This window comes from Micrasema longulum, unplaced genomic scaffold, assembly GCF_059751315.1.
Source record: "Micrasema longulum isolate JH-2025_06_02 unplaced genomic scaffold, ASM5975131v1 h1tg000044l, whole genome shotgun sequence".
Lineage (NCBI taxonomy): Eukaryota > Metazoa > Arthropoda > Insecta > Trichoptera > Brachycentridae > Micrasema > Micrasema longulum.
Genome location: NW_028277251.1, coordinates 1,123,988 through 1,151,555, shown reverse-complemented (window position 1 = coordinate 1,151,555; position 27,568 = coordinate 1,123,988). Strand labels below are relative to the sequence as shown.

Below are 27,568 nucleotides of genomic sequence, written 5' to 3'. Positions count from 1 at the left end.
CTCAGAATGATTAAAAATTTAAATAAATCGTAATAAAAGCAGAAATTGCTTTGTGGAACAAAAAAATTATCACCTTTAATGAGTGTAGATATGTGTACAGTGGGGTAATTGATATTTTTTAATTTATTTCAACAGAGGGAAAAAAAAATTGAGAAGGGAATATGGGAGTCTAGGCATTTATGAGGCTTACAACCTGTCATTGGCTGGTTCAAGTGGCCATTTTACACACTGTAACATTCACCATTCTGCCTATGTTTGAACATCCACATTTCCTTAACTCTTCCATCTGTTGACTTTTGTGAAGTAAAAGAGCTGAAACCTTTATCATGTGGGTGAGATTCATCCAGCTGAACCATTCACCTACTAGGCAACGCCTGAAAACAATTTTCATATTTTTTTGCACCACAACAGGCTTCGAGGCCCAATAACAGTGGTGAACTGGAGCTCGGAACACCCAGGCTTGAGAAAAATCACAATTTGATTTTTGTGTTCTCACCGGGAATCGAACCCAGAACTTTTCGTGTGCGAGTCAAGCATCTTAACCACTTAACCACGGAGGCCTCCGCGTATTGGAGCCTTCGGTACATACCTACCTCAAAATTAAGGGTCGGTGGTGTACGAGTATCTTCACGATCGCTCGGGAGAATTTATCTTCAACTATAGCGCCATGGTGAAGGTATGACGTCCTCAACTTCCCGTTGCAATTGCGGCCCTGGGCCCGTATGACAATGTTAAGTTAACAGATTTATCTTCAATGAGGAAGTACAGTGGTTTTTTCATTTTTTTATTTGTAATAGACTATCAAACTCATAAACTGATTGCTAGTTCATGTCTGTTCCCTAAGTTACCTGCTTTTATAGTAGCCGCCCAAAACGTTCTCTTTATTTCCGAATGGGAATTGAGGTCATCTTCTATTACCCTTACCATCAGCAATAAGACATCCGCGCTAGATACTTGGATTATTTGAGATGGTACTTTATCACCAAAAGTAACAGCGAGTTGATTGGCACACTGTTGTTGGTTTAAACCACGACGAAAGTCATAGAAAAGCATCGCACGAAAATGTTCACAATGTAGTTCCATTTTTTTAACAAAATTAATTATCTGTAAACAATACAAATATCACTCGTATGACAAAACGTTCTGAGTACGTTTACCATTAAAAATGGCAAACTTTACGATGACAATGTCAGATTTGACATATTCACACTGGTGTTGCCATATCTCAGAACTAAAGTAGCAACACTCGTACCTACGTGAAATTAAAAGAAAATAATAAATTGAGAAATAAATATTTGTAAGATATAGGACACAGGAAAATAAAAGAAAGGACATATAAAAATCAGATTGAATTATTTATTGTATAAGATGTGTATAAATTAACAGTAAACTTTATAAATATAAAAATATTAATCGATTAATAATGCTTCACTAGAAAGATCTGAACACGGTTACTTTCAACACATTCTCACTCCCTTTTGTTCTGAGCCGCAAACTAAACATATTCCTCCATAATTAAAAATAAAAATAAGATATTTGAACAGAAAAGGTATTTCTGCCTTCTTTCCTGATTATTTCATACGAATATTCAATGTCAATGCTTTTAAAACGTTAAATTATCCCTTATTTATTTTACATAGTAACACGTATTGTCACACGGGAGAGTGTGCGAAAGAAGGCAATATGTTTAGAGTCAATTAGTCGGGGAAATGTATGGCCATAATTGAATATATCGCCCAAATAACGTTGCAACTTGAATAAAATCGTAAAGGGATTTTGCTCCTACTTTAATAGACCAAGAAAAAATCTCTACGTAGCATCCAAAGTGTGTCTCAGTGTAATTACTTTGCGCGTATGTTAAGTAATATGCCATCGAGCAGAGACGCCAGAAACAATACGGCCAGGTAGGCCATCGTGGACGCCTTTCGAGAGCCTTGACCGCATCATTAGGCTTTGCGGTCCTGGAAGTCCACGGCTGACAGTTGACATCTCGGTAGTCAGGTGGCAGAAGGGACCATCACGCTGCCCTAGTTCTTGTATGTTCAAAAGACCATTTTGCAAATTGTAGAAAAGACATTTTATTTGTTTTTGAATTCAAAAAAGTAAAACCAGAAACTGGAGCAGCACTAAAAAAAATGCTGAAAATACTATTTAATAACAGAAAAAATAATTTTTATTTAGCTACATGGACGTGTAATAATGACCATATTGGCATTCATAACTTAATTTTTTTAAAAAAGGTCTATTGAGCATACAGGAACTAGGGCAGCGATCAGTAATTTTTGAAAATGCTCAGGAGAGCTGAAATAAGACTCAATATTCAAGACTTTAATCCACAAACTCAACTATTTTAGTGTAATTTTCAATAATTAACTACCATTTTAAATGATGCAGTTTGTTTGTGTATTTCCTGAAATATTTATCAAAAATGTTAAAAAATGACCAATCATCACCAAACTACCTTCGAGATGACCCAAATCATTACCGGCCACATAGATATGACGAGTTTACTTCATAAGTTTAAAAGAGTTGATGACTTTTGTCCATACAATAATACAGAGTCTAGAATAATGCCTGAGGCAGACAATCGAGTGTTTTGACACCGCAATATTTTATGCTCCTCGAACTAACAATCGCAATGAGGAAGTTGGTGTCTTTTTTCTTTTGTTAAAAGACTACAAAAAAAATATGTTTTTTTACTTTTCGTATTATCATGATCTTTTAAAGTTTTGTATTTCTAAAATAACTTTGTGTGTGACGTCAGAGGTTGTTCTCTGTTAGTTCTTCCCATTAGTTCGTTTATGGTAAGCCAACCGGATATCCTTCCCAACTATCGCATCATTGGTTGGTTCATATGAACCAGTGACGTCAATCAAAGTAGTGCGTTTTTATTAAAATATTTTTATTATATTTTTTGTACATTTTCAAGAAACTTTACCATACAATTTAATGCTCTGATTTTTATCGCGCGCAAGAAAACATATTTTGTATCCAATTTCCCGTAGGGCTGAAGATCCTAATTCTGATCACCTTACCTTCCAAGTAACAAAAATATACATATATCCAAATGTAGAAAAAACGCATAAAGAAATTGACTTTCTCACAGACAAATCAAATATTTTGTAATTTTTATTTATAAAATAATTAACGGGTGAATAATCAAATAAAAAAATTAAGTTAAATTTAACCGACAATGCCATACAAACGAAAATACAGATTAAAAAAGATAAGATTACCAGCGAGAACTCTTGTATTAGGTGTTAACATAAGTTGGTCCGTTTTTTCCAAATTTAAACATGAGCACCAACAGTAAAACAAAATTCTAAAGGTTATGTGTCATTCGAAAGAAAATTTTCTGCTCTACAAGATATTGTGTTTGCTTTTAAGTTACATATATTAATTTATTTGATGACAAGCCTTCGAAATGGAATGTCAAGTAGACGAATGTGAACATTTTCAACACCTGCTGTTGAGTTGTGAGTAACTCACTATTAGAAAATGGTAATCAAGTTGGGGTCAAGTGGGGTTCGAACCTCTGACCTCTGAGCCGTGAGTCGGCGACACTATCGGCTCTATTGGCTGGGATTCGGGACCACAATCCGATTCTGTTAGCGTTCAACTGAGGGAATAAAACTGCAGCAGTGTACGGTGAAGATGCAATGCATTATTGACTAATTTGTGTGTGGTCTTGTTCACTTCATTTGGAAAAAAACAGATGCAACTAACACCCAATACAAGGGTTTAAAACTGTACATAAGTGTTACCTGAAGAAACTAAAAGAATGGAAAGTCTTGAAATATCAAAAATCCAATTAAAAAAATATGTTCTCGATAAATTTTAATTTAAATTGTAATATTGTTAAAAGTTTGCCTTAGTTCTTAAGCTAGGGTTTCCTAGGACAGCGGTGCTCGAATCTTAACGCCTGTATTAAACGGTGATGCAGTGGACAGCCGTCTTAACGGTGACTAGAGAGTGGTTTCCTAGGAAAATGGAGTTAAAAGGTGTTGATAACACCGTTTTCCTATGAAACCACTCTCTAGTCACCGTTACGACGGCTGTCCACCGCATCACCGTTCACTACGGCCGTTACGATACGGGCACCGCTGTCCTGTAGTCCTTAAAATAAAGCTTGATTAGAATGACAGTTGCCAGAAAAAGTGAAGACATAACTTTGTAGTAACGTCTAAGGAGTGATTTATATTGACACATGAAAAATCATTCGTATTTGGTATCTTAATTAATTTTTTTAATACATGCCTTGACATATAAATCAACATAAATATATAAAATCAGCTTTAACACTAAAAAAAACTAAAATAAACCTAACTACTAACGATGTTCTTACAAGGTTACATCATTTTGCAAAAACGTTAGAGATGGGACAAATTGATCGAATAAAAAAATAACACATTTGATAATGTTCACGAAAAAACTGTAAATGTCTTATTGTTTGGTGAATAATTGAATTAAACACACTATAATAGGCTTGTTTTTGCGTTTTTATATCAGTTTTCGGAAACAGAGTTTCATGTTTGCATGAAAAAACTGATAAAATCGATTTGATCGGTACATGATCAGTGATCAGTAATTTCCCATCCCTATTGACATTAGTTTGATAGCTGTCATTTTAATCAAGCTAAGTATTAAGGACTATAGGAAACCCTAGCTTTAGGATGTTATGAACTAACTTAATAAAGCATAAATTAATAAACTAATACAAAAAATGTCTAGATACGGAGTACCGATGCATTGGTCCCATGCGGCGCTGGGCGCAGACGGGGAAAAAATGGTGATGAAGTGGGGTAGGCAGTGAGCATTGCCCAATGTCTATATGGAGAGTAATCCCCTAATTACAATGAAATAATATCAATGTTGGTCGACATACTGAACTAATATTTTGAGCTTATCCAAATTTATTATTTAATTCAATTATTTTTTTGCATGACAACAGGCCAGGAGGCCCAATTACAGTGGTGAATTACATCACAGAACACCCGGGTTTGAGAAAAATCACATTTAATTTTTGTGTTCTCACCGGGAGCCTTCCGTGTGCGAGTCAAGCAACTTGACCGCTGCACCACGGAGGCCGCCAAATCCGCGTAGATACTGTATTTTATTCCATGGGGAGTTCATCGAGACAAAATTGCTTAGAAGAGAATATGGAAGTCTTTTCTGTGTCCAGGCGGATGGAGAATACAGTTCCATGTGTGAAATATAACCAGAACACGGGACAAGTGTTTTCGACCCGATAGCTACTCCCAGGTAGGAATTAACAAAAAATGAAATTGAGTGGAAATAAGTCTGCCTCGTGGTGTAGCGATTGGAGTCTTCGCCTACCGTTGAGGTCACCTATCGAGGTTCCAAGTTCGATTCCTGGCAGGCTGGACGTGAAATATTGATTTTATAGGTTGTTTTTGCTGCAATATTTCTGGCATCCGAAGCGTAGGACTAATCGCCTTACCTTCATGTAACAAATTATTGAAATACAGTGCATTTGGTTTACTGATGCAATACTCTATACACCACAGGTGCGGTATGAATATGATATGAAATTCTAGGCATTTACAGGGGTTATGATATGAACTTAACAAATCATATAATTTTCACCGTTTTGCCTACATTTTAACAGCCACACTTCATTAAACCGAGGGATGAAATAATTTTTTTGATGTGTTCAGACTATTTCGACAAACATTGACAAATTTCTTACTATCTGTTTAGAATGCGGGCTCGGGAGAGTGACCGGTTTGTGTTAGTACACAGGATCAGTGACTCTCCCCCTTCTTGCCCGCCACCCGCTTGAACTCGCCCATGTTGGTAGTGCAGATGGGCGAGCCGTAGAAAGCCATATGCTCTATCTGCGTCGTCTCCGTCCCCGTTTGATTGTCTTTGATGAAGACCTGGATGTCCTGCACATTCTGGAACTTGACAAATCGAAGAGGTACCGGACTGCCATTCAACTCTTTGGGAGTTAATCTAAGGAAAAAAATATATTATTTCATTTGGTTAATTATATGAGGATAATTTATAAAGCGCCATTTTAGTGAAAATCACCTCAAGGGTGCTAATACAGAAAATACCTTAAATAACCACAAAAGAATATCAACAAACAATTTACAGAAAAAAAAACAATATAAAATTCTTCTTCTTCTTCTTCTTCTTATTCTTTTCCTTTCCGCACCTAATGGTGCATAGGGCGGTGCATTGGTACATCAATCGCAGCGTATCTTGATCGTTTTTTGATACATGAAGGTAAGATGATCAGTCTTACGCTTCAGGTGCCAGTCCAGGGATCATGAAATATTCTAGTGTTAAAACACAGTTTTTTTTTTTAATATTTCATGTCGGGAATCGAACCCGAGACCTCTTGCATAGCAGGCAAATATGCTGACCACTACACCACGAGGCCGCAAATAAATACGAAATTATTTCAAAAAATAAAAATTCAGGGAGCCTACGCATTTGATATTTGTCGTCGATATGTTACAAGCTGATGACAAATGACGATTGTCAAAAATCTTGCATACCTAGTAGTAACTCGTGACATTTTGCGGTCTACTCGTACATTTTATGACCGCCAAAATTCGAGAATATCTATATCGTCTATGTTAGTTCAATACCGAGCATGAGTCAAAAAAATTAAAATACGTTTTTTTTGCATTTACAACTGTACGGGTCAATCCACATCGATTGGTATATTTGAATTTCGAAATTGACCAATAGACTACTTGCATTCGATAAGCCCGGTAAATGCCTCGACTTCCATAAATCCTTCATTAAAATGTTCCCTATCTCTGTTTTAATAATAATAATGATAACTCCCTACAAACATTTGGACAAACTCAAAATATTGCCGATTAAAAGTTGCCTGTTATATCAAAAATGTAATTTCCCATTTTCTAATTACTTATTTAATTTTTTTTTCACTTACATTCTAGGCTATAGTGACCAACCGAGACAAGATTTTCAGCTGAAACCGAAACTTACTTAAATAAGTCAAAAGTCACTTCAAAACTCCCAAATTTTATTGTTAAAACAAAAGCTAAAACAAAATGAAGAACTTTTTAATCTTGAAATAGAGCAAAAAAAGAACATTTTTGGAGCAACTATGGCAGCCTTAAATGCCCAGAAAGAGTTAGCTGTGCTCAATCTAGCTCTATTTAAAAATAAATAAACAGCATTTTAATACAGTGATGATTTAGATTTATTTTACACCACGCCGCTGATGATCAAGTCCTGTGTTTTGAAAAATAATTAACAATTAAAAATTCAAATAATTATTAGTTCTTCACTTTTTTGACATTCAAAATCTTGCGATAAAGTCGGACTCTTCCCACAAAAAATGGTCCGTTCGTGGTTAACAGTTTTTTTTTCGGTTTAGAATATACTCGATGATAAATTCGTCATCGGAAGACGAAAAATCAAATAAAATTTACATTTTGTGCAACTTTTCACGGATCGATCAATAGATTTCAACACTCACGACGCTTTTTTGACAGATGTAACTTTAAACCTAACTTTAAACTGTCCCCTGGCGGCCGGTAAAATAAAAGTAACTTTTTTGTTAATACTTAGTAAACTTTTTTTGATGCACCGCATTTTGACATAAAAGTAACTTTTATTTGACTTTAGCCCTGACTTTAACTTAACTTTTGTCGATGCAACCGGCCCTTAGACCTGTTGGTTTAATCAACAGTATTTTGAGTTTACCTTTTTTTGCAAAGATGTCTGTGTATGTAATAAAAGTAGGCATTACGTGATTTCCTGCACAGCCTGGTTGGAGGAAGCCATATCGAAGTCCAGGGTTCGCGGCTGGTTGATAAACAGTTTCAGGGTCTTGGGTCCCTCAGCAGCCGGAGCCTTGACTTTCAAGGAATGGATTTTCACAGCCTAAAATAAATATTTACATGCGTTACAAGTGTAGTCAGCAATACTAAACAAATTGGTAGGAATCAATTAAATGCATCTTATGAGAGTAAGGGCCTATTTCACCACCTCTGAGTAAAGTATTGAATAACTAACCATCACATAACTTAATCCGATGATTAATGTCCCGATTACCGAGCAACGGTTTCACGACCTATGAGTATCCTCTGATTTGCTAAATAGATACTTTGTATGGCAACGTCGCATTTAAACGGTCTAGGCTCACGTCTGATAACGTGACAACGTCTACTGCTAGCTTTCATGTGTTGTTTATTGCAGAGATAATGTAGAACTATTACTAGTTGTTAATTGTATTCGTTCATTACTTTGGGAGTCGCACGTGTTTTTTAAAAACTGCATTATAATGGAGAATAAGCGCGAACGGAGTGTAAATTTTAGTGCTGAGGAGTGCGAAGTACTAATAAGTTTAGTTTTGCGCCACAAAGATGTGATAGAAAATAAAAAAAGTGACAATATATTGTGGAAAGAAAAAATTTCCGCTTGGAAATCAATAGAAGCGGAGTTTAACGCGTGCTCCAAATCCAACCATTTTCGGTCTCACAGGACTTTGAAAGTGAAATACGACGGGTTTAAGAGATCTGTCCGAAAGAAGAGCGCATTGATTAGGGCAGATCTCTACAAGACTGGTGGAGGACCCTGCACGGCGGTTCCCCTAGACTCAACGGAAATCAAAGTCATGGACCTTATAAGCCTGAGCGCCCAAGGAATGTCGACCATATTCGACAGTGACGCGGACTTTCTAAGTAAGTAAAACTGTTTAAAATTATTTCTGTAAGACAAAACAACTAAATGCATAAGAATATTATTGTATTATGGTTTTCTAATTTATGAGGTGGAAGGGGGGTACAATAATGATTTAGTAGGTGTCATATCTAGATGCCGGTTATGTTATAGATGTTTCAGTTTTTAACGCTCTGACAATATTATGATAAATCCAGCATTATGTTTTCAAGTTTTTTATTGCTAAATTCACTAGAATTACTAGAATTTTTCATAGTCACTGGACTATGAAGCAATTGAAGTTGTATTATTTTTAACAATACTCCCCCCCATTCATTCAATTACTTTTTTCAGGTGACAAACAAGGCACAGAGGAGCCACCTACCTTGAGCGAGCCAACAACTGCCCCGCAAACAGTTGAAATGGATATAGAGGTGTTATCTTTGCCATCCACCTCAGCATTGGATGCGGTAAATTTAAAGACTCCTGGGCTGGTATTCCGAACGCGTTTACAGCGCGCTATAATGCGTATTTAGTACGTAAAAACGCGCTATACCGCGCTATAATTTCGTTTGGAATACCAGCCCTGAGGATTCACCCTCAGTTGGAGCTGATTCAAAGAAGCAGTGGGATTCTTGGAGTGTCCCACAGCTCCGCACTCCGAAGCATACGGCTCTGAGGAAAGGTGGAAAAGTGACAGATGCCCGGAGGGATTTAATATACCTCCAAAAAAAAATTTTACTGGAGGAATACGAGGAAAAGAAAAAGGAATGGGCATTTAGGCAACAGGAGAGAATAATAATTATGGAAATACACACTACAAAACTAAAACTACTTTTAAAAAAAATAAACGATTGATCCTCTTGTATAGTTATTGTATATGTATTGTTGTGTAACGTGTTATTATTTCTTGTAATTTACTATTTTTTTCCATGTCAATTATTATGGCTCAACACAGGTACAGCCTGAAAAGTCACGAGTTTATGAATATACTGTGTAAAATGTAAATTGGTCATCGTTCATCCCTTACATCTATGTTATGTAGATTCATGTTTTTATTTATCCATTATAATTTCACAGGTATGCCTTTTAAGTTCTGTAGCTTTGTAATATAGTTATATTGCAATAAAATTATATAATAGATAATAAAAGATTATTACTACCAATTTTAGATTCTTTTATTTCATTTTCCTTTTACACATGATTATTTAACAGGGGGGTGAAGTATTCTAAAATCAGTCTTCTTCTTGGATCATTATCCAGGATTTCATTGCCGGCAACTTCTTCATCTATGTAATCCTGGTTTCTTTCATAATCGAATTGGTCATCATTCATCCTTACAGCTATGTTATGCAGCACTACACAAGCTGTGATGATTGCTGTAGTGCGCTCCACAGATAGGGTTATCCGCCTTCGCAATACAGGGAATCTACTCTTGAGGACACCAAAACACCTTTCAACAACATTCCGGCTACGAATTTGTGATTCATTGTAGAGGTTCTCTGCTGGGGTTGTTGTATGTGCAAGAGGTGTAAAAAGGTAGGGCTGGCTTTGATAGCCACTGTCACCTAACAGAATGCCATTGTCAAATTGCTCAGCCTCAAACTTGGCTTTTATCAAAGAATTATTGAATATAGTCTGGTCGTGGCTGGACCCAGGCCACCGGGCAACAACATCTCTTATGATCAAATCTGCATCGCAAATGGCTTGAACATTAATCGAAAATACTCCTTTTCGGTTTCGATACACCTCGGCATTCGTTCCTCCTGAAACCGATAAAATTAAATCAATCTCGGTTATGGGAGAAAAAGCATAATTAATGTGCAGGAGAGTACATAGTGACATGAATTATATATTATTTAATATTCAATAGTAGTTAAATGAAAGGTCATTTTTATCATAATGCATTGTTATACTTTTAAAGGCAGTATAATATGATTATATAATTTATGTACTATCCTTAATTATTATGAGATAATATATAAATAGCATACTTGGAGAAATTGCAATATGCGTGCAGTCTATAGCTCCAATGACCCTCGGGAAACGTGCCAAATTATAAAACCCCTGTTTTAAAGGACCCAAATCTTGAGGAAAGCAAATGAAGGTTGTCCGGAGAAGTGCTATGGCCTCAGAAACTTCTTTTATAAATCGGCATGCAGATGATTTACTCACACCACTAAAATCTCCAGCAGACAGTAAATACGAGCCCGTTGCAAAATATCTCAATGTCAACAGTAACTTGATAATTGTTGGCACAGCTTTATTCCTGAAATGATAACTCGTATTATTATAGTTCCTAGAGTAAAAAAAATTATATTCCATAATTATGTAAAGAACTTCTACAAACCGAGTGCTTCTGGAACGAATTTGATGTTCAATCAAAGTATGGATTTCATTGACAGCCTGTTTTGTCAAGCGAAATCTTGACCTGAAGTCGACTTCATCTAACGTCTCGAAGTAATTTTCTCTAGGCCTATAAACTTTTTTTCTCCGAATTTCAACCATTTCTTCTTCATAAAAATCGTCCACAAGCTCTATCAGTTCCATAATTTATAAAAACACTTACTTTCCAAACTAACAAATCGAAACACAAACCCTCTTTGCCGGCTGTCAAATTGTTTTGCCGCCATTTTATTTTTTCTCTAGGTTATGATTAGCAGTTAATCATAGGGAAAAGCTTTGAGTAGTTTACTCAGGGACTTACTCGCCGAATAGCGCTACTTAGCGGTGGTGAAACAGATTATTTGTTTTACTCGACGAGTAGTTCTAATCAAGACTTTACTCAGAGGTGGTGAAATAGGCCCTAAGTAAGTTTTGTTCCGTGTCCGACTGGTGAAATAATATACAGTTCTGTGTGTAAATAGAAACAGAATCCTGGATGAGTGTTTTCGACTTAATGGCTTTTCTCTTGTTGTAAAGATGCGAGATGTGGAGTGATTTGATCTTTAAAACTAGACAGGAGTGGACTGAAGAAAATATTTACATTTGTCGGAACAGAGGGAAAACATTTTTGAGAAGGGATTATGAAAGTCTAGGCATTTACAGGTCTTCACTTTACACACTGTGTAACATTCACCATTCTGCCTATGTGTAAACATCCACATTTCCTCAACTCTTTGTGAAGTAAAAGAGCTAAAAACTTCATCATGTAGGTGAGATTCATCTGACTCAACGAGTACTTAAACCAGACAATGACAGGTCATATTCCCTGTAAATGCCTAGACTTCCATATTTCCTTCTCAAAAATGTTTGGCCTCTGTTGCAACAAATTTAGATCTGAATAAATCCTTGCACGGAGGAAATCTGGCCTGCAAACATTGTTGAAAGGAAATTTTGTTTATTTGTTTTTTTTTTCTTATTATAAATCTACTCGATTCAACTGGATTCATTAGTTAATTACATCTTGATAAAAGGTGAAGAAATGTGAAGCTTTGAAACCGGTCTAAAGAAAAAAAAAGTGGTTAAAAATTAAGTTGTTGTATATTTATTTTTCTTTTATGAATAACCACAAAGTTAGCGCTTCAAATATAAATTTTACACATTTGTATTTGTATCTTCCTCCGTGAGTGCTACAAATAGTAATAAATGATATTATGATTATTTGAATGCATGACTTGTCTATTTGTAGCATTCAAGGAGCAAGATAAAAAAAAGATTTTAGTGGGTAAGTCAAATGCTGATTTTCAAGTTTTTATTTTTCATTTGTTTATTTTTCCATACACATATTATTTACAAAGAAATATAATTACAAAAATACACTTTAGAAAAATACATCTTAAAATTAAGCTATGACATAAATTGGAAAAAATGCCCACAAAGACTTCAGCGTCTGAGCGTGGGCCATTCATTTTTTAATTATTAAAAAGTTTTTAGCACATATATATGCTATGATATGAACACGAAAAAAAAGAAAAGAAAAACTAAATTAACATGTGTTGATATTACGAAGACATGACATCTTTGCAGAATGCATTTATTTTTAATTTTAATTAATTTTTTTAAGAATGCGTCTATCTGTTTCTTCCATGCTGATCCAAGACCTCAAACCTACTTTAAAATGTTACCCGGTTAACGGTTTTTACAATTGAAGCCTCCCCACCATTAACCTTTCCCTTACTGTCCTAAAAGCATCTGCGCGTTACAGTGCTGTGTAGTCAATACACATGCAAAAAATTAGAGATTTTAAATCGTAAAAGTGTAATATTCATCGGCAATTGCTTCAATTATTTATAGTTGAAGTTAAGTGGTGGTATTTTTAATCTTATTGCTAAAAACATTAATTCATGCTCTCAAGCAAAAGAACCGCCCCCAACGAAAGCCGGGCAGCTACTAACGCAGCTAACGGGCGTCAGGGAGAAGTACAAGAAACTTTGCTGTTCGTGCGTGTGACGCATAAAAATTGTCTCTCTCGCTCCCAAATATACCCGTTTTATCGAGGGTGAAACGTAAAGAGTGTGCGAGACAATTATATATTAGGATTACTCTTTTACTACGAACGCAACATGCGACACATTGGTAAACTTTTTATTGTATTGGTGATATCTCTGATTTTTGACAAAATGCTTTTTATGTTCCCAATAAGCATTCATTATTTAATAAAAAAAACATTTTTACCGATACGTAAATGTATAATGAAGGAATACCGAAAATCTCAACCCATCTTTTATTTTATTAATGGAGATATTAAAGTAATTAGATGCAATGAGTACTAGCTACACAACACCGGGAAGGGAGAGTCAATGATATATGTTACATTTGGACTGTATTCAGTTGTGAATGCAGTAACTATCTACACCACAGTATCCATATTTCCAGTTTTTTTTAAATATATTTAGCAGTCCTGAATAATAATAATTTGCATTTTTGTGTTGGCTTTCCTGCATTAGTGATCTATGTAAATTCAAAATGGCCAACAATCTCAGTAATTTACGCCGTTACATAAATCATTAATGCATGGAATTCAACTATTTTTTCTTATATCTTTAAAAATGTTCATGATTGTTCTGTTTTTTTTCCACCATTAATTTGTTGGGAGTATTTTCTTTTCATTGTATTTTACGTCAAATTTTAATAAAGTATATTAAGCCTAAGATAATGTTTTATTTGATTGTCTCAAAACACCAAATTGTAACATAGATCATGAATGGTGGGAAGGCTTCAATTATAAAAAAATATGTACCTGGTTAAAGGTAATAGAGATGATCAACTGCTCATCGCAGTCACTTTCCAAGTACCCTCCCTGGGAAGATAGAGCATTCAGCATCGGGTGGTCGTCGGATTCATTCAAACACTCGCACTGTCCTTTAGTTATGAACGTCGCTAGGTCCATCTGTTGAAATTAATAAAAAACAATATTATACAAGCAACAAATATTTAGAAGGCACCAATCGTGGTTCGTATCTCCTACACTAGATCTGGGCCCGTATAACAATGGAATGTTAACAACCTTCCCATTATAATCAGGGCATGGGGGCCTTACGGCTGCAACTTATCAGATTTTGTTTCAGTTAATAAAAGGGTCAATATGGTCCACTCCTGGCCTGCTTCGAATTGACCAGTCAAGCTGATGTGTATGCATTATGTAGCCTAATATGCCTTCATGTAAAATACCGAGCGACAAGCTCAAACCTGCAACGGTTTAGTTGCGACAGACCGCTGCCCACTGCATAATACCGCAAGGTGCTGTTTCATCGGGACAATGCCCCAGCACACGAGACGTTAGTGTCAATGGCTGCTATTCACGGAACTGGGTTGAATGGATTTAGACTCCAATGACTACATGCGTGGCCACTTAAACCAACCAATGGCAGGTCATATGCGTAGACTTCCATATTTCCTTCTCTAAAATGTTCTCCATTTCTGTTGTAATTTGTTAATCCTATTGATTCTTTAGGAGGTGAAATCCAGTCTTTTGTCTACAAACATTTGGACAAACCAAAATATTGTAAATAAAAAATAAGTGGTTAAAAACGAAGTGTTTATATTTTTATTTTAACTATGCTATGAATAACCACAAAGTCAGTGCTTCAAATATTTATATATATGTGTTGAATTTTACAGTTCTCACATTACTGGGTAGCATGTTGAAATTTACTAGTGATTTTTAAGGAGTGTCTTCACAAAAGACTGATTTATTTACCTTTGGTTTTCACAAATTTTCTGTTAATTATGAAATAAAATATAAAGGTAGTTCAAATAAAAAATATAAATACATAATTGAGAAAAATGTATCATAATTATACTGCAGTGGTGGTGGCGTACTTATACTGCAGTGGTGGTGGCGTACTTTTCAGAAAGACCGCCTAGATATTAGCCTATAAAGATGACCTAGACTTAATCTTCAGAACTATTCCGGGATTAAAATGAGATGGCTGCAAGTGACATGGGTCTTAAGATAAATACATCTAAAGTTAGCGAGAAAGTTGCAAATAATCTATGCACGGCAGGCAATTGACATTAGGTCACACCGCATAGACAATGTCAACTTCTTTAAATATTTAGGTACTGAAATTACTAATCACGACAATTATAGTACCGAGATTAGAGCACGCCTGTCGGCAGCAAACAGATGTTATTACGGCTTGTTTAAACGTATTGGATCCAAATTGCTCCAGAAAAACTAAGACCATTATTTACAAAACTCTCCTCAGACCGGTCATTGCATATGGTGCAAAATGCTGGGTTGTGACCAAAAGAGATGAAAACATGGTATTAGTATTTGAAAAAAAACGATTAAGGAAGATATTTGGTGATGTCAACCAAAACGGAGTGTGGAGGAGACGGTTTCATCACGGATAAGAGCCACTGTCTGACGAACCCAACATTGCACAATTCATGAAAATAAGACGATTACAATGTGCACAGAATGAATGATAATCGTACCCCAAAAAAAAAATATTTATATCACTCCGGAAGGCAGACAAAGCAGAGGCAGACCAAAATCAAGATGGCTGGATAATGTGGAAAGTGACATTAGAGCAATATCAGGGTGGAATGGAGACAGATTCTGGAGGAGGCCAGGTCCCAAGACCGGCTGTAGCGTCACTGATGATAATGGTGGTGGAGTACTATTTAAAAAATGGCTACTTTCTGTCTCCAACACGTCAAGGGGTTTCTCGATGGTGTAAGATAAGGGTTTTTTGTCATTGCCGTGGCCTAAAAATAGCCCTGATTGATTTTAAAAGTCAACAGATGGAAGAGTTGAGGAAATGTAGATGTTTAAACATAGGCAGAATGGTGAATGTTACGGTGTGTGTGTGTAAAGTGGCCACTTAAAGCAGCCAATGACAGGGCATAAGCCCTGTAAATGCCTAGGCTTCCATATTCCCTTTTTAAAAATATTTTTCCTCTCTGTTGCAACAAATTTAAAGCACATTTTTTATTTTTATTTATTCATATATAGATACATAAAAAATAATAACGTATCCCTAACTCTATGAGGCCAAGAGCCCTGTGTTGAGTTGGGATACAACATAACAGAAAGTGGAAGCGTAAAATGAATGACATAAAATATTTACCGCGTAAGGATCATGTGTGGGACTTGCATTAATGAACTTATTTTTAACCAATTGCTGCCCTAGTTCTTGTATGTTCAATAGATCATTTTGCAAATTGTACAACAGACATTTTATTTGCTTTTAAGTCAAATAAGTCAAATCGGCAAGAGGAGATTGGCACTCAAAAAATGCTGAAAATACAATTTAATAACGGAAAAATAATGATTCTTTAGTTACATGAACGCGTAATAAGATAATGACCATATTATTATTCATATTTTTTATTTTTTAAATGGTCTATTGAACATACAAGAACTAGGGCAGCGCAATGTCACTTTTTAAAATAAAATCCTATTTGGGAATGACATAAATTTGAGTGATTCCTTAAATTTTTTGTCACATATATCGTGAGTATACTGGCAAAAAACGTTGACTCGAAAATATGCAGATTTGACTTAATGGTGCAGCTTTGTAAAGTTTGTAACGCTCTACAAACTGGCAAAATTTACACTAAGTCATATTAAATTTCATATATCTGTAGTTTTAAGAATAAAATTAAGGTTAAGACGTATACCAGGCATTTTATTAAGGTTAAGTCGTATACCAGGCATTTTATTCAGTCTAAAATCATTAAATAACTTAATATTTACTTAATATAAAATTAAGAAACGGAAAAATTGAAAACATGTTCCTAAATGAGCACTTAACATCTTACTATATTTAAATAAGATGGAAAAGATTAAAATTGGAATGAAACTTAAATGCTTGAATTCACAAAACAGGGATTTGAGAGTTTAAGTTTTTTGCCAGTACACCCATGATATATTCTACAAGGGTTCATTGATATGCTCCCCCCTGACCTGTTTCAAAGTGGATGAGAAACAGTTTTTTTTACTTTCCCTTATGCCTTCTTTCAGCGATACTCAAATATTTCCAGTGTCCCGGTAGAGCATGTGTCTGACCCCTGCAAACCACTCATCTGCACACCACCACTCGGGCTCCAGCACACGAGACGTTAACTCAGTGACTACAGACTATTCCGAAAATTCAAGAAACATTTGCTTGGAAAGAAATTTTTAAACGACAGTGAGGTCATGTGCTTTGTAGACGAGAGGTTGGCAGAGTTCGGACAAATTTTCTACCGGGAAGCTATAGAAATGTTGGAGCATCGCTGGAAGAAGTGCATTCAAATCCAGGGGTGGTATTCTGGGTCTTCTCTACCCCTTAGAGAGGGATTAATTTGAAGATTTTTATTTTTTTCTCTTTGTATACAGGCCACACTTAAGATTAAATGTCAAATGGTGTGTAAAACTGCTTCAAAAACGGAGGGAAAAAAAATACTGTTTGGTCAATTCACCCTAATTAAGTGTATATATTGATTTGGTGTTTATTTTGTAGAACTCCATATTTAAACATATGATATAAGAAAAGAAATCAAACACTGATTTGAATCTACTGAACACTTTATTTTATTTTTTAAAATATATAAAAAAAAAAAAATGTGTTTGTATAAATTTCTTCATAATATTTCAATCATGTATTAAAATTATAAAGAGCACCAACCTATTATATTATTGATATATTTTCCACTACTATTATCAAAAGATAAAAAACTATAAAGCTTTATTAATTGTCCTACAATACATACATGTATGTCAATAAATACTTACTGTGTTAGAAATTTTTCCGAAATTCAAATATAAATACCTACATTCCCCATTACCTATTAATGTTCTTAACTATTGGTTTTTCCCACAATTATGATCAATGTACATGCTAGTGATGTAACGAATGTCCGACTTTAGATATTCGCGAATGCGAATGCGAATATTTGTTGCCGACATTCGCGAATGCGAATATTGACTTGCACGAGCCTGTCGGTGCTGACTGTAGCCGGTTGGCCTGCGCGTAAGTTTATTTCAAAGTTATGTAAAATGATCAAAGACTTTATCTTTTAGCTATCTATCAAAAGCTAAATATTAAAACGTCAGTTTATTCTTCCTTCTGTCTTAAATATTAGTAGCAAAATATAAGTATGTTATTTATTTCATTAATTTAATCAGAGTATGACAAATAATATAATTTTGTTTTTGCTTATTTTATTAGAGTTTCATAAAAATTGTTTAAAGACTTTGTTTATTTGTTATTCAGAGATAAATATGAAATACTGTGAGTATAAAAAACAATATCGAATAATTTAGTTCCTATCCTAGTCAAATAAGATCGACATCAATTTGTGTAGTTGTAAGTAAAATACTTATGTTTTTGAGTTTTGCTTGGCAAAATTATTAATACATTGTAAATTAAGGCTCGCCAACTTATTTAATAAAAGAAAATTATTGAATTGTCTAGTTTTTTTACAATATTTTTTCCTCTGAAGAGATCAACTTTTACTAAAATAATATTCGCAAAACATTTGCATATTTTCTGCGGATACGAATGTGAATGCGAATACTTTGAAATCAGCGAATATTCTCAAATGCGAATACGAATATTTGTTACATCACTAGTACATGCTATAGTTTATAGGATTATTTATATTTTTTACTTAAGCACCTTCAATTATATAACTATATAAGGACATTCAATCCATCTAATCTTCACATCCGTTTGAAAATACCCTCACAAGGCGAAACAATTGTCACAAAATTTTTGTTTTTATATTTGTAAAAATAAAATAAAGTGTTCAGTAGACTCAAATCAGTGTTTGATTTCTTATATTATAAGTTTTACTAATTAAGTGTTTTTTTGGTGATACTTAAGGTCGCATTTATAGTCTAAATGAAAAATGTCATATTTAGTTTGTATTTGTTTGACGTTTAATCATCAGTGTAGTCCTTATATGATGCAAATAAAAAAATTTAAATCTTCAAATTAATCGCTCTCTAGAGGGTACCTATGTAAAAAAAACTTTTTTCCAGAGGTGGAGCTTATCAATGAACTCTCGTATATTTGATTACTAAATAGAAAAATAAGCAAAAACATAAAAATGAAAAAACTAAAATATGATTGCAAAGATATTTATTGGGCAACAGTTTCAATAAAAATATATAGGTATAATAAACATTTAATAAATAATAATAAAATTTGTAATAAGCAAATTAACATAATGCACGGTAACGGATGGTGATAGAATCCATACTTGAGGATTTTGGGCAGTCGGGAAGGATCAGGTTAAACGGATTAAATCATTTCATCATCAAACTTTTATTTTCTACCAAAATTTCTTCGCACAACATTGCCAAAACTTTAGCTGCGTCCTGGAAGATTTCAGAGTGAATATTTTCAGTTATTCTCAAGCATAACTAAAAGGGTGAATAATTAATAAAATATGGATTCCATCAACAGATGAAAGGGACATACATTTGGTTTCAACAACAAATAATAAAAAAAACAATAACAATTATATAATTATATTATGTATAAAGGAAAGGAAAGGGAAAACAAAAGGACAGTTGGTTATATGATAATTGTTTTGAATTTGTAACTATATTAGCAAATATCTAGATGAAAAAAAACATACTAAATATTGTAATAAATTTTTTGCATCGGTAGATCAAAAGGGTTGTCAATAAATGGGGAGTTTTTCCAAAGTAATTAAATGTATTTTTTTTAAACTAAAGTTATTCAGATGGAGAGAACAATCGATGCCATAAGGTGCTATTTAGTAATCATTTTTCTCATATGTACACAGTACTTGACTTATTTTAAAGGTTACAATACTTGAAATGAATTATAATGCAAATAATGAGCTATCATAAGCTGTTAAAACAACATTTGTGTTGTTCATAAGCTGTTTTTTTTAAGTTGCTGTAAATATTAAAAATTAAATTAAAAAGGTATTCAAATAGTTTATCGTTGCAAAATATAAAATAAAACATTTAACTCTTTGGATTGCGCTAAAAAATCCCTTTGCAAACGGCGTTCTAACATCGTGTTACATTAAACAAAAGGCAGGATATTTTGAAATACGGGTATTAAAAAAAAAAATTAACATTTACACAGTTTTTCCGGGCCATACCATGAAACTTCAGAGGAATATTATGTACTTGGAAAATCGCTTTTTAAAAAAAAAAATTTAAAAAATAGATTATAAACGTATTTGACCAACGAAGCAATATGCATCGGTCGCGTGGGGGAGCGGTAGGGTATTTGCAGAAGGGATGCTAGTGTGAGACATCAAGGATTATCTCCATTTAGAATCATTATTTTTTTCATTAAAAAAATGAGTTTGTAAAAAATTCTTATGATTTTATTTAAAAAGTTTATTACGGGGGTTGTTCCTCTGAAGTTTCCCAGTCTGGCTCCGAAACACCGTGACCATAAACTGTTTAAAAATCTATTTATTTATACACAATTTAGGCCGGTTATAACTAAATATATCAAGACTTGTAATCTATCAGCGCCACAAAAGAATTTACATTGCTGTGGGTCTTTAGGAGACAATAAAGTTAATTATTTTACTTAATTCAGTAAATTATTGTTGTTAAGATTAAAAATGCTAATAAACTATAATTTAAAAATCTGTATATATTATGTGGGTAAGTACTTAATGATATTTTTGTTTTTTTCATTATGATATGCACTGGAGGACTGAATAAAGGTATTTTACTCAGTTTGATCTACTATTAAGTAAAACTATCACTATTTGAATAAATGCGGGACAATGTATAAAATCAGCATAGAAATAAACATATTAATAACTAATGTCCGAATCGTTGTAAACAATTACTGGATTATTCCATGACAGGATTGATATCAATATTAGATATATCCATGCTTTCATTTTCTGTAGTGGGCTAACACGCGTGCAAATGTAATATTAGAACTAAGCATATATAGATAATCGAAAAATGCCAAATGTGAATATGGAAGTCAACTACCTAGAAACAGAATAGTGAACGTTACACAGCGTGTAAAGTGATCACTTAACCCGCCCGATGACTTATCGCAAGCACTGTAAATGCCTAGACTTTCATATTCTCAACAGCTCCATCTCTGTTGTGATAGTATGTAATATTGTTAACTTTTTAGTTTTATTATTATCTTATTTAATAATTTATTAGTTTCAAATGTAAAATATAATATAAGGTAAATTCTACAAAGTAATAACTTTATAATACTCGGTAAAACAAAAACAATTTTAAATAATCTCAGACCATATCACGTAAAGGTGTACAAAATATATGTATTTACATATATTCTAAATGATATGATCGTTAAATGAGTATTGTATTGATTGACTGTTATAATTTGAAATATTTAAACAGCACAGAGCCAAAATACTCGAGGAAAACAAAGTGGAATTAACCGCCTTTCTAAACATGAGCAGTATATAAATAAAAAATACTCTAACCTGTGAACAAATTAGGCCCACTATTTGACAGTTGGCATTCTCGTTTGTGATTAAAATATAGAGTTTTATCTATGACAATCCATGGCAGACGTCTAGTGTTAATTTAGAAAAGTTGCCTTTGACTTTATCGCACGAATCTATAATCATCTGAAGAAAATTGGCATGATCAAAAAGCGTAACTAAACAGTAAACTAAAAAAGAAAGTATTGTGAAACCCTTATAAAACAACGCTCATCCCACAATATATAAAATATAATGAAACGAAATATGCAAGACTAAAATATCAGATATAAAAGAAAGAGAGAGCAACCTTACAGGCCGCTTAAGTGGTTTGAATGTTAATAATACTTTTTAAAAAATATTTAGCATTTTGGTATTCGTTGATTGGATATGCAATTATAACTTTGTAAGGTGAGGCCCTTAGAATGGGCATTTATTGGCCGTAAATTGAGTAATTATGTGGTGGGAGATATTGTGTCCCTAAAAAAATCGTCGGCAACAAAACTGTCCAAGCATGTTAGTAAAAAAAATATATAATTGAAACCATCAACTACGACCTAATCGGAAGTGAAATATTCAGAAAAATAAGAAAGTTGTGTGATATGTGTCCATGACTGGATCTTGTGAGAGAAAAGTCCACACAAACATGTTAACACGTTCGATGCATCGGACACGACTTATGTGTCCATGCAAAAATTGTAGCCCCGCGTCGTTCACGGGAGCCGTGTCATGTTGGTGCTTTCAGGGTTCCCAACCAAATATTCAACAGCATGTCTAAAATTGCTACATTTTAGTCTTAGCACTGTAAAAAATCTGTACTTCTACAAAAAGAGATTTCATATTTTTTATATAGTTTTGCGTTTAGAAAATTGCTATTTCAGCATTACATCATTGTTCGCGATTTATTGAACGCAGTGAACATGTTAAACATTTATTTTTATTACAGCTATTCGTCGACTTGTGACCTATTCGACTTACGACAGTTCGACTAGCGATCACAATCCGCGATCAGTTGTCCGCCTGCGCTGAATACAAAAAATCAAGATTTAAATGATTATTCAACCACAGACTAACCCAAAATAATATTAAAAGAAACAGAGAAACCCGATAAATGACAGTGACACGCTATTTCATTTTTGTCGTATAATAATAATAATATCATCACGTAGAGTAAGTAATTGTATGTGTAAGGAAATTATTGCATGATCCGACTTACAATCTATTTTCTGGAACCGATCGCAGTCGTAAGTCGACAAATAGCTGTACTATTGTGAAAATGCTCAAATATCTAGACTTCAAAAGTCTCACCGCAAAGCATGCCGTAAAAAAATATTTTTCCCTTAATTTTGTAGACCATAGAACATCTTTTACGCACAGGGCAGTTTTGAAATAGTAAAAAAAATAGAACTACCTCAATAAACAAGAGATATATGCAATGACAGCCCGCACATCAGAATGTTAAATCCCCCATAACTTTTGTCTGTATTTGTTCTATACACACTGACATTATTTGCAACTTTATCGGAGAATTTGAATTTTCAAAATGAGGTTACAGGCGAACTATCTATCACTTCATGAATTATGTATAATGTCTTTTCCCCTTTATGTACGATTATCTCACTCAAGCTACATCACATTTGTTATTTTTCATACAAATTGAGAGTTAAATTTCTTGCAAAGGTGACGAGTAGCACATGCGTGAGATGACAAGACAAGAAGATCGTTCGCTAGACGTGGTCTCGTTAAATCTTTTGGCGCTGGTATTTTATAAAATATATGTATAATGTTGCAATGAATCCCTGTTTCTTCAAATTACTTATTTTTATAATTAATTATACTTTTATTTAGTAGTACACTACATTCATGCACACGCTAAGAAACCTTCGCTATAAATGTCTGCATTATCGGAAGACTTTAAACAAATTAGGACTTTCGGATATAATACATAAATTACAAAATACATATGTGTGTTTGGAATAAATGCGTGTGATGAAATAATACATTTAAGGACATGTGTTCTTAAAGGATTTCACAAACAATAATATAAATATATAACTACAACTAAAAATAAATAAACAAAATGCAGATTGAGGATAAGATACGGTACGGAGTGATGCGGGGTTGGTTATTTAGAGAAGAACACAATGACGTCGACTCACATGACCGGCTACTGCACTGTCCTCTTCTGCCCCGTCGTCGGTGCCATAATGCTGTCTCACCTTACTCTCCAGAGTACTGGGATCGGCACCTTGGAGACGGTCAATCTTTGTCTGGAAAAATACATATTACATTGTTTCAATGTATTTCATATGCTTACAGGAAATGCACATATTTTTTTAAGGTATAGTCCATTCAAAATTTTAACAACCAAAATCTAGACTATTTAGTCGACAATATTTGCAGACAGGCTGGATTTTGGACATACTCAAAACATTGATGATTAAACTATCTGGTGTAACAAGAAGTATAAAAATTGGATTTCTTTAAGGCATTGCCTAGTAGGTGAAATTAATATATCAGACTGATGAATCTTACCCACAGGTTTCAGCTCTTTTACTTCACAAGAGTCAACAAAGTGTAAAGTGGCCACTTAATCCAGCCAATGACAAATCACAGGCCCTGTAAACGCCTAGACTTCTGTATTCCCTTCTCAAAAACGGTTTTCCTATCTGTTGCCACAGTAACATCAAATTGTGGTAGACTTCTACTACTACTTCTACTACCATTACACCATTTCCCCGGAGGATGGACCGCCACACACGTCTATTCTGGCATACATTCCTAGCTTCTTGCCCTTCGGTTCTGCATGCTTTTTATGGTTTATCTGATCATGCCACGTCTTCCTTGATCGTCATCGTCCCACGTTACCGTTCATTCTAGCGATACATACCTGTTTTTTCATTCTTTCAGATACACAAATTCTGCAATCAGTAAACTCACTTCTTCTTTCAAATACCATACCTTTTACTTACTTTCGTTCATCACCAATACGCTCTCCAAGCATACATCATACATTCTAGCGACTATTTGTTGCAAATCCCCCTTGCTGCTTGCTAAACTGGTGGTACACTTAAACCGAAATAGTCCAAATCTTATCTTGAGTTTACAATGCAACAAAAATGGGACATAAGTGCATTAAGACCATAGAAAAATTGCTCTCAGAGATGATAACACTCGTCCAAGATTCCACTCAACTTTCTAAATCTGCCAAGACACAGATAAAATCTGTAAGATATCCCTAAATAAATAAATAGAAGGTGAAATGTAAAGTAGAAAAATTTGTGTATCTGGGAAGCACGTTTTCAAGAGATGGAAGATTAGAAAAAGATGTTGAAAGGAGAGTGAATGTGGGCAACAAAATGAACGGCACACTAAGCACAGTAATTGCTAATAAAAATATGCCAATCGAAGATAAACTAGCAGTGCACAACTGAGTTTTAGTCCAAATACTTATGTATGGAATTGAAACATGGAACTGGCAGAGGAAGGATGAAAACAGAGTGAATGCAGTCGAAATGCAATCTCTTAGACGAATGTGTGGGAAATCAATGTATGACAGGGTTACAAATGATGAAATCAGGTGAGAGTGTAAATCTGAGTCAGGTTTAATTGATAAGATTAAGGAAAGGGTCTCTGAGATGATTTGGTCATGTATAACGAATGGTAAATTAAGTATATACTGGAAAAAAGAAAGGTAACGTGAGACGAGGACAACCAAGGAAGACGTGGCATGATCAGATAAACTAAAATCTTAAGTCAGATCATGTCAATAGCAGGCAGAACCGAAGGGCATGTATGACAAGAAGATGTAGAAATGTATGCCAGGATAGATGTGTGTGGCGGTCCATTCCCTCAGCTTACACCTACGGGGAAATGGCGTGATGGTAGTAGAAGTAGTAGTAGTGAAATGTAGCTTATTACCTTATTCCTATAGAAGAGGAATGTGGGCATGGCGCTGATACCCTGAGCAGCAGCAGTCTCCGCACACTTGTCCACGTCAACCTTCAAGAACACGGCACGAGGGAATTTCGCTGGAAGCTGTTCGAAGAACGGAGCAATCCTTTGGCAAGGGGGACACCTGGGAATTCAAACAACACATCTCAAATTTGATAAAAGATCATCAGCGGAGAATTTAGAAACATGAAATGGGATTTTACACAAGCCAGAAGTTACGCCTTCGATCTGTTGTGTTAAAAATTCAACATTTTCACCATCATTCCCCTTTCAGCACCAAGTGGTGCATAGGACACTGCATTTGTAAACCAAATTATATTATAGTCCTTAAAATAAAGCTTGATTAGAATGACAGTTGTCAGAAACAGTGACGACATAAAATTGTAGTAACATCTAAGGAGTGATTTATATTGACACACGAAAAATCATTCGTATTTGGTATGTTAATTATTTTTTTTATACAATGCTTGACATATAAATCAACAAAAATATATAAAATCAGCTTAAAAACTAAAATAAACCTAATTATTAACGACGTTCTTTACAAGGTTACATCATTTTGAAAAAACATTAGAGATGATACAGAATGATCAATGTAAATTGATTGAATAAAAAAATAATTCATCTGATAATGTTCACAAAAAAAGTATAAATGTCTTATTTTTTGGTGAATAATTGTATTGAACCCACTATAATAGACTTGTTTTTTGCGTTTTTATATCAATTTTTGGAAACAGAGTGTCATGTTTGCGTGAAAAAACTGATAAAATCGATTTGATCGGTACATGATCAGTGATCACTGATTTCCCATCACTATTGACATTAGTTTGGCAGCTGTCATTTTAATCAAGCTACATTTTAATCAAGCTACATTTTAATCAAGCTACATTTTAATCAAGCTACATTTTAAGGACTATAGGTACGGTGATCAGTCCTACACTTTCAAGTGCCAGTTCATGAAAAACGAAATATTGCAGTTTAAAAAACCTTCTTTGAGAAAAACTCAACTTAAGTTAAATTGATGAAATCATTAACTAATCCTAAAATTTTATTTTATAGTTCGTTCAGTATCATTAACCTTTCCCTCACTAAGCATCCAAGAATTACACATGATCCGAACGGGGGGACCAAACGACCCTAGCGCCTACTTGTATATGGCATCAGGAGAAGAAAACGTTGGTGTAAGAAGAAAAAGTGTTTATGACTGTGCAATAATTTATTTATGTTTTCGCATAAACATATTTCACTCATTTGTGTATATTATTCATTTTTGTTAGTTTGCCGAATGCTTATGTACATAAAGTGAAATTGACCAAATCGGTCTATGGGGGGATTCAAATCCCCCCCTTCGGTCCAGCTACGTCAAATATACTATAGGCACAAATAATTGAATAAATTTGCTGACAACGAAGATATTTAAAAATGGAAAATATTAATTGAAAATTTTCAATCATCATTATTTGATGTAAAAACAGATACATACCTACTAATGTATGTATTATGTTTGTATGTGTGGATGATGACATATTTTTTACTAAAAGTGAGTTAAATAAACAAATTATTAGAAACACTTACAGGTGAATCGTAATAATCATAATACAGGTTTAAAAACCCTAATGTGAATCAGTCTACACATTCATTCATTTTTAGGGCAAAAATTGCAACAGAAAGATGATTTGCAAAATCTGAAAAAACCATTCCGAATTTCAAAATACTCACTCGTCTAAAGAAATATTATGACAAATTAAATTACAGGCTAAAATATTATCGGTACGGAAATACATATTTTGAGAAAAACATTTACGTAGGTGTCAGAGAGAAATATAGGTTAGAATACAATACCATGTAGCTGTGAAGTCTACGACGACCAGTTTTGTACCAGCATTAGCCATTTCGCTCTGGAAATGTCCGTCATTATTTATCACTGTGGCTAAGCCCATTTTTATTAGAAAATATAATCCGATATAAAAAAGCTAGAAACAACTGAACATCCGTCAAAATTACAAAGACAATTGAGAATTCGAGATTCGAGAATAGACTAAATTGATGACAGGCAACAATTTAGAATTTGTGTGGTTACATTAAAAAATAT

General features: G+C 34.2%; 1 protein-coding gene and 1 non-coding gene across 5 annotated transcripts; both read right to left on the bottom strand.

Annotated features, from left to right (window-relative positions):
* Positions 1-1,336: 1,336 nt before the first annotated feature.
* On the bottom strand, positions 1,337-27,568 carry Txl (Thioredoxin-like). Of its 4 annotated transcripts, XM_088228148.1 has the most exons (6): positions 27,319-27,568; positions 25,444-25,600; positions 23,682-23,792; positions 13,850-13,999; positions 7,757-7,890; positions 1,337-5,976 (listed from the first exon to the last, which is right to left on the bottom strand). In XM_088228148.1, the coding sequence occupies exons 1-6, from the start codon at positions 27,414-27,416 to the stop codon at positions 5,766-5,768; spliced, it is 861 nt and encodes a 286-aa protein (XP_088084274.1). In that variant the 5' UTR covers positions 27,417-27,568; the 3' UTR covers positions 1,337-5,765. The 4 variants fall into 4 exon arrangements, 3 of the variants coding, with proteins under 3 accessions (XP_088084274.1, XP_088084292.1, XP_088084284.1); XR_015822558.1 differs by lacking the exons at positions 1,337-5,976; positions 7,757-7,890; positions 13,850-13,999 and adding exons at positions 19,171-19,426; positions 21,523-21,669 and having other exon boundaries at positions 27,319-27,527; XM_088228166.1 differs by lacking the exons at positions 1,337-5,976; positions 7,757-7,890; positions 13,850-13,999 and adding an exon at positions 19,171-19,426 and having other exon boundaries at positions 27,319-27,527.
* Positions 6,337-6,405, bottom strand: TRNAS-GCU (transfer RNA serine (anticodon GCU)). Its single transcript has one exon. It is a non-coding gene; the product is annotated as a tRNA-Ser (tRNA).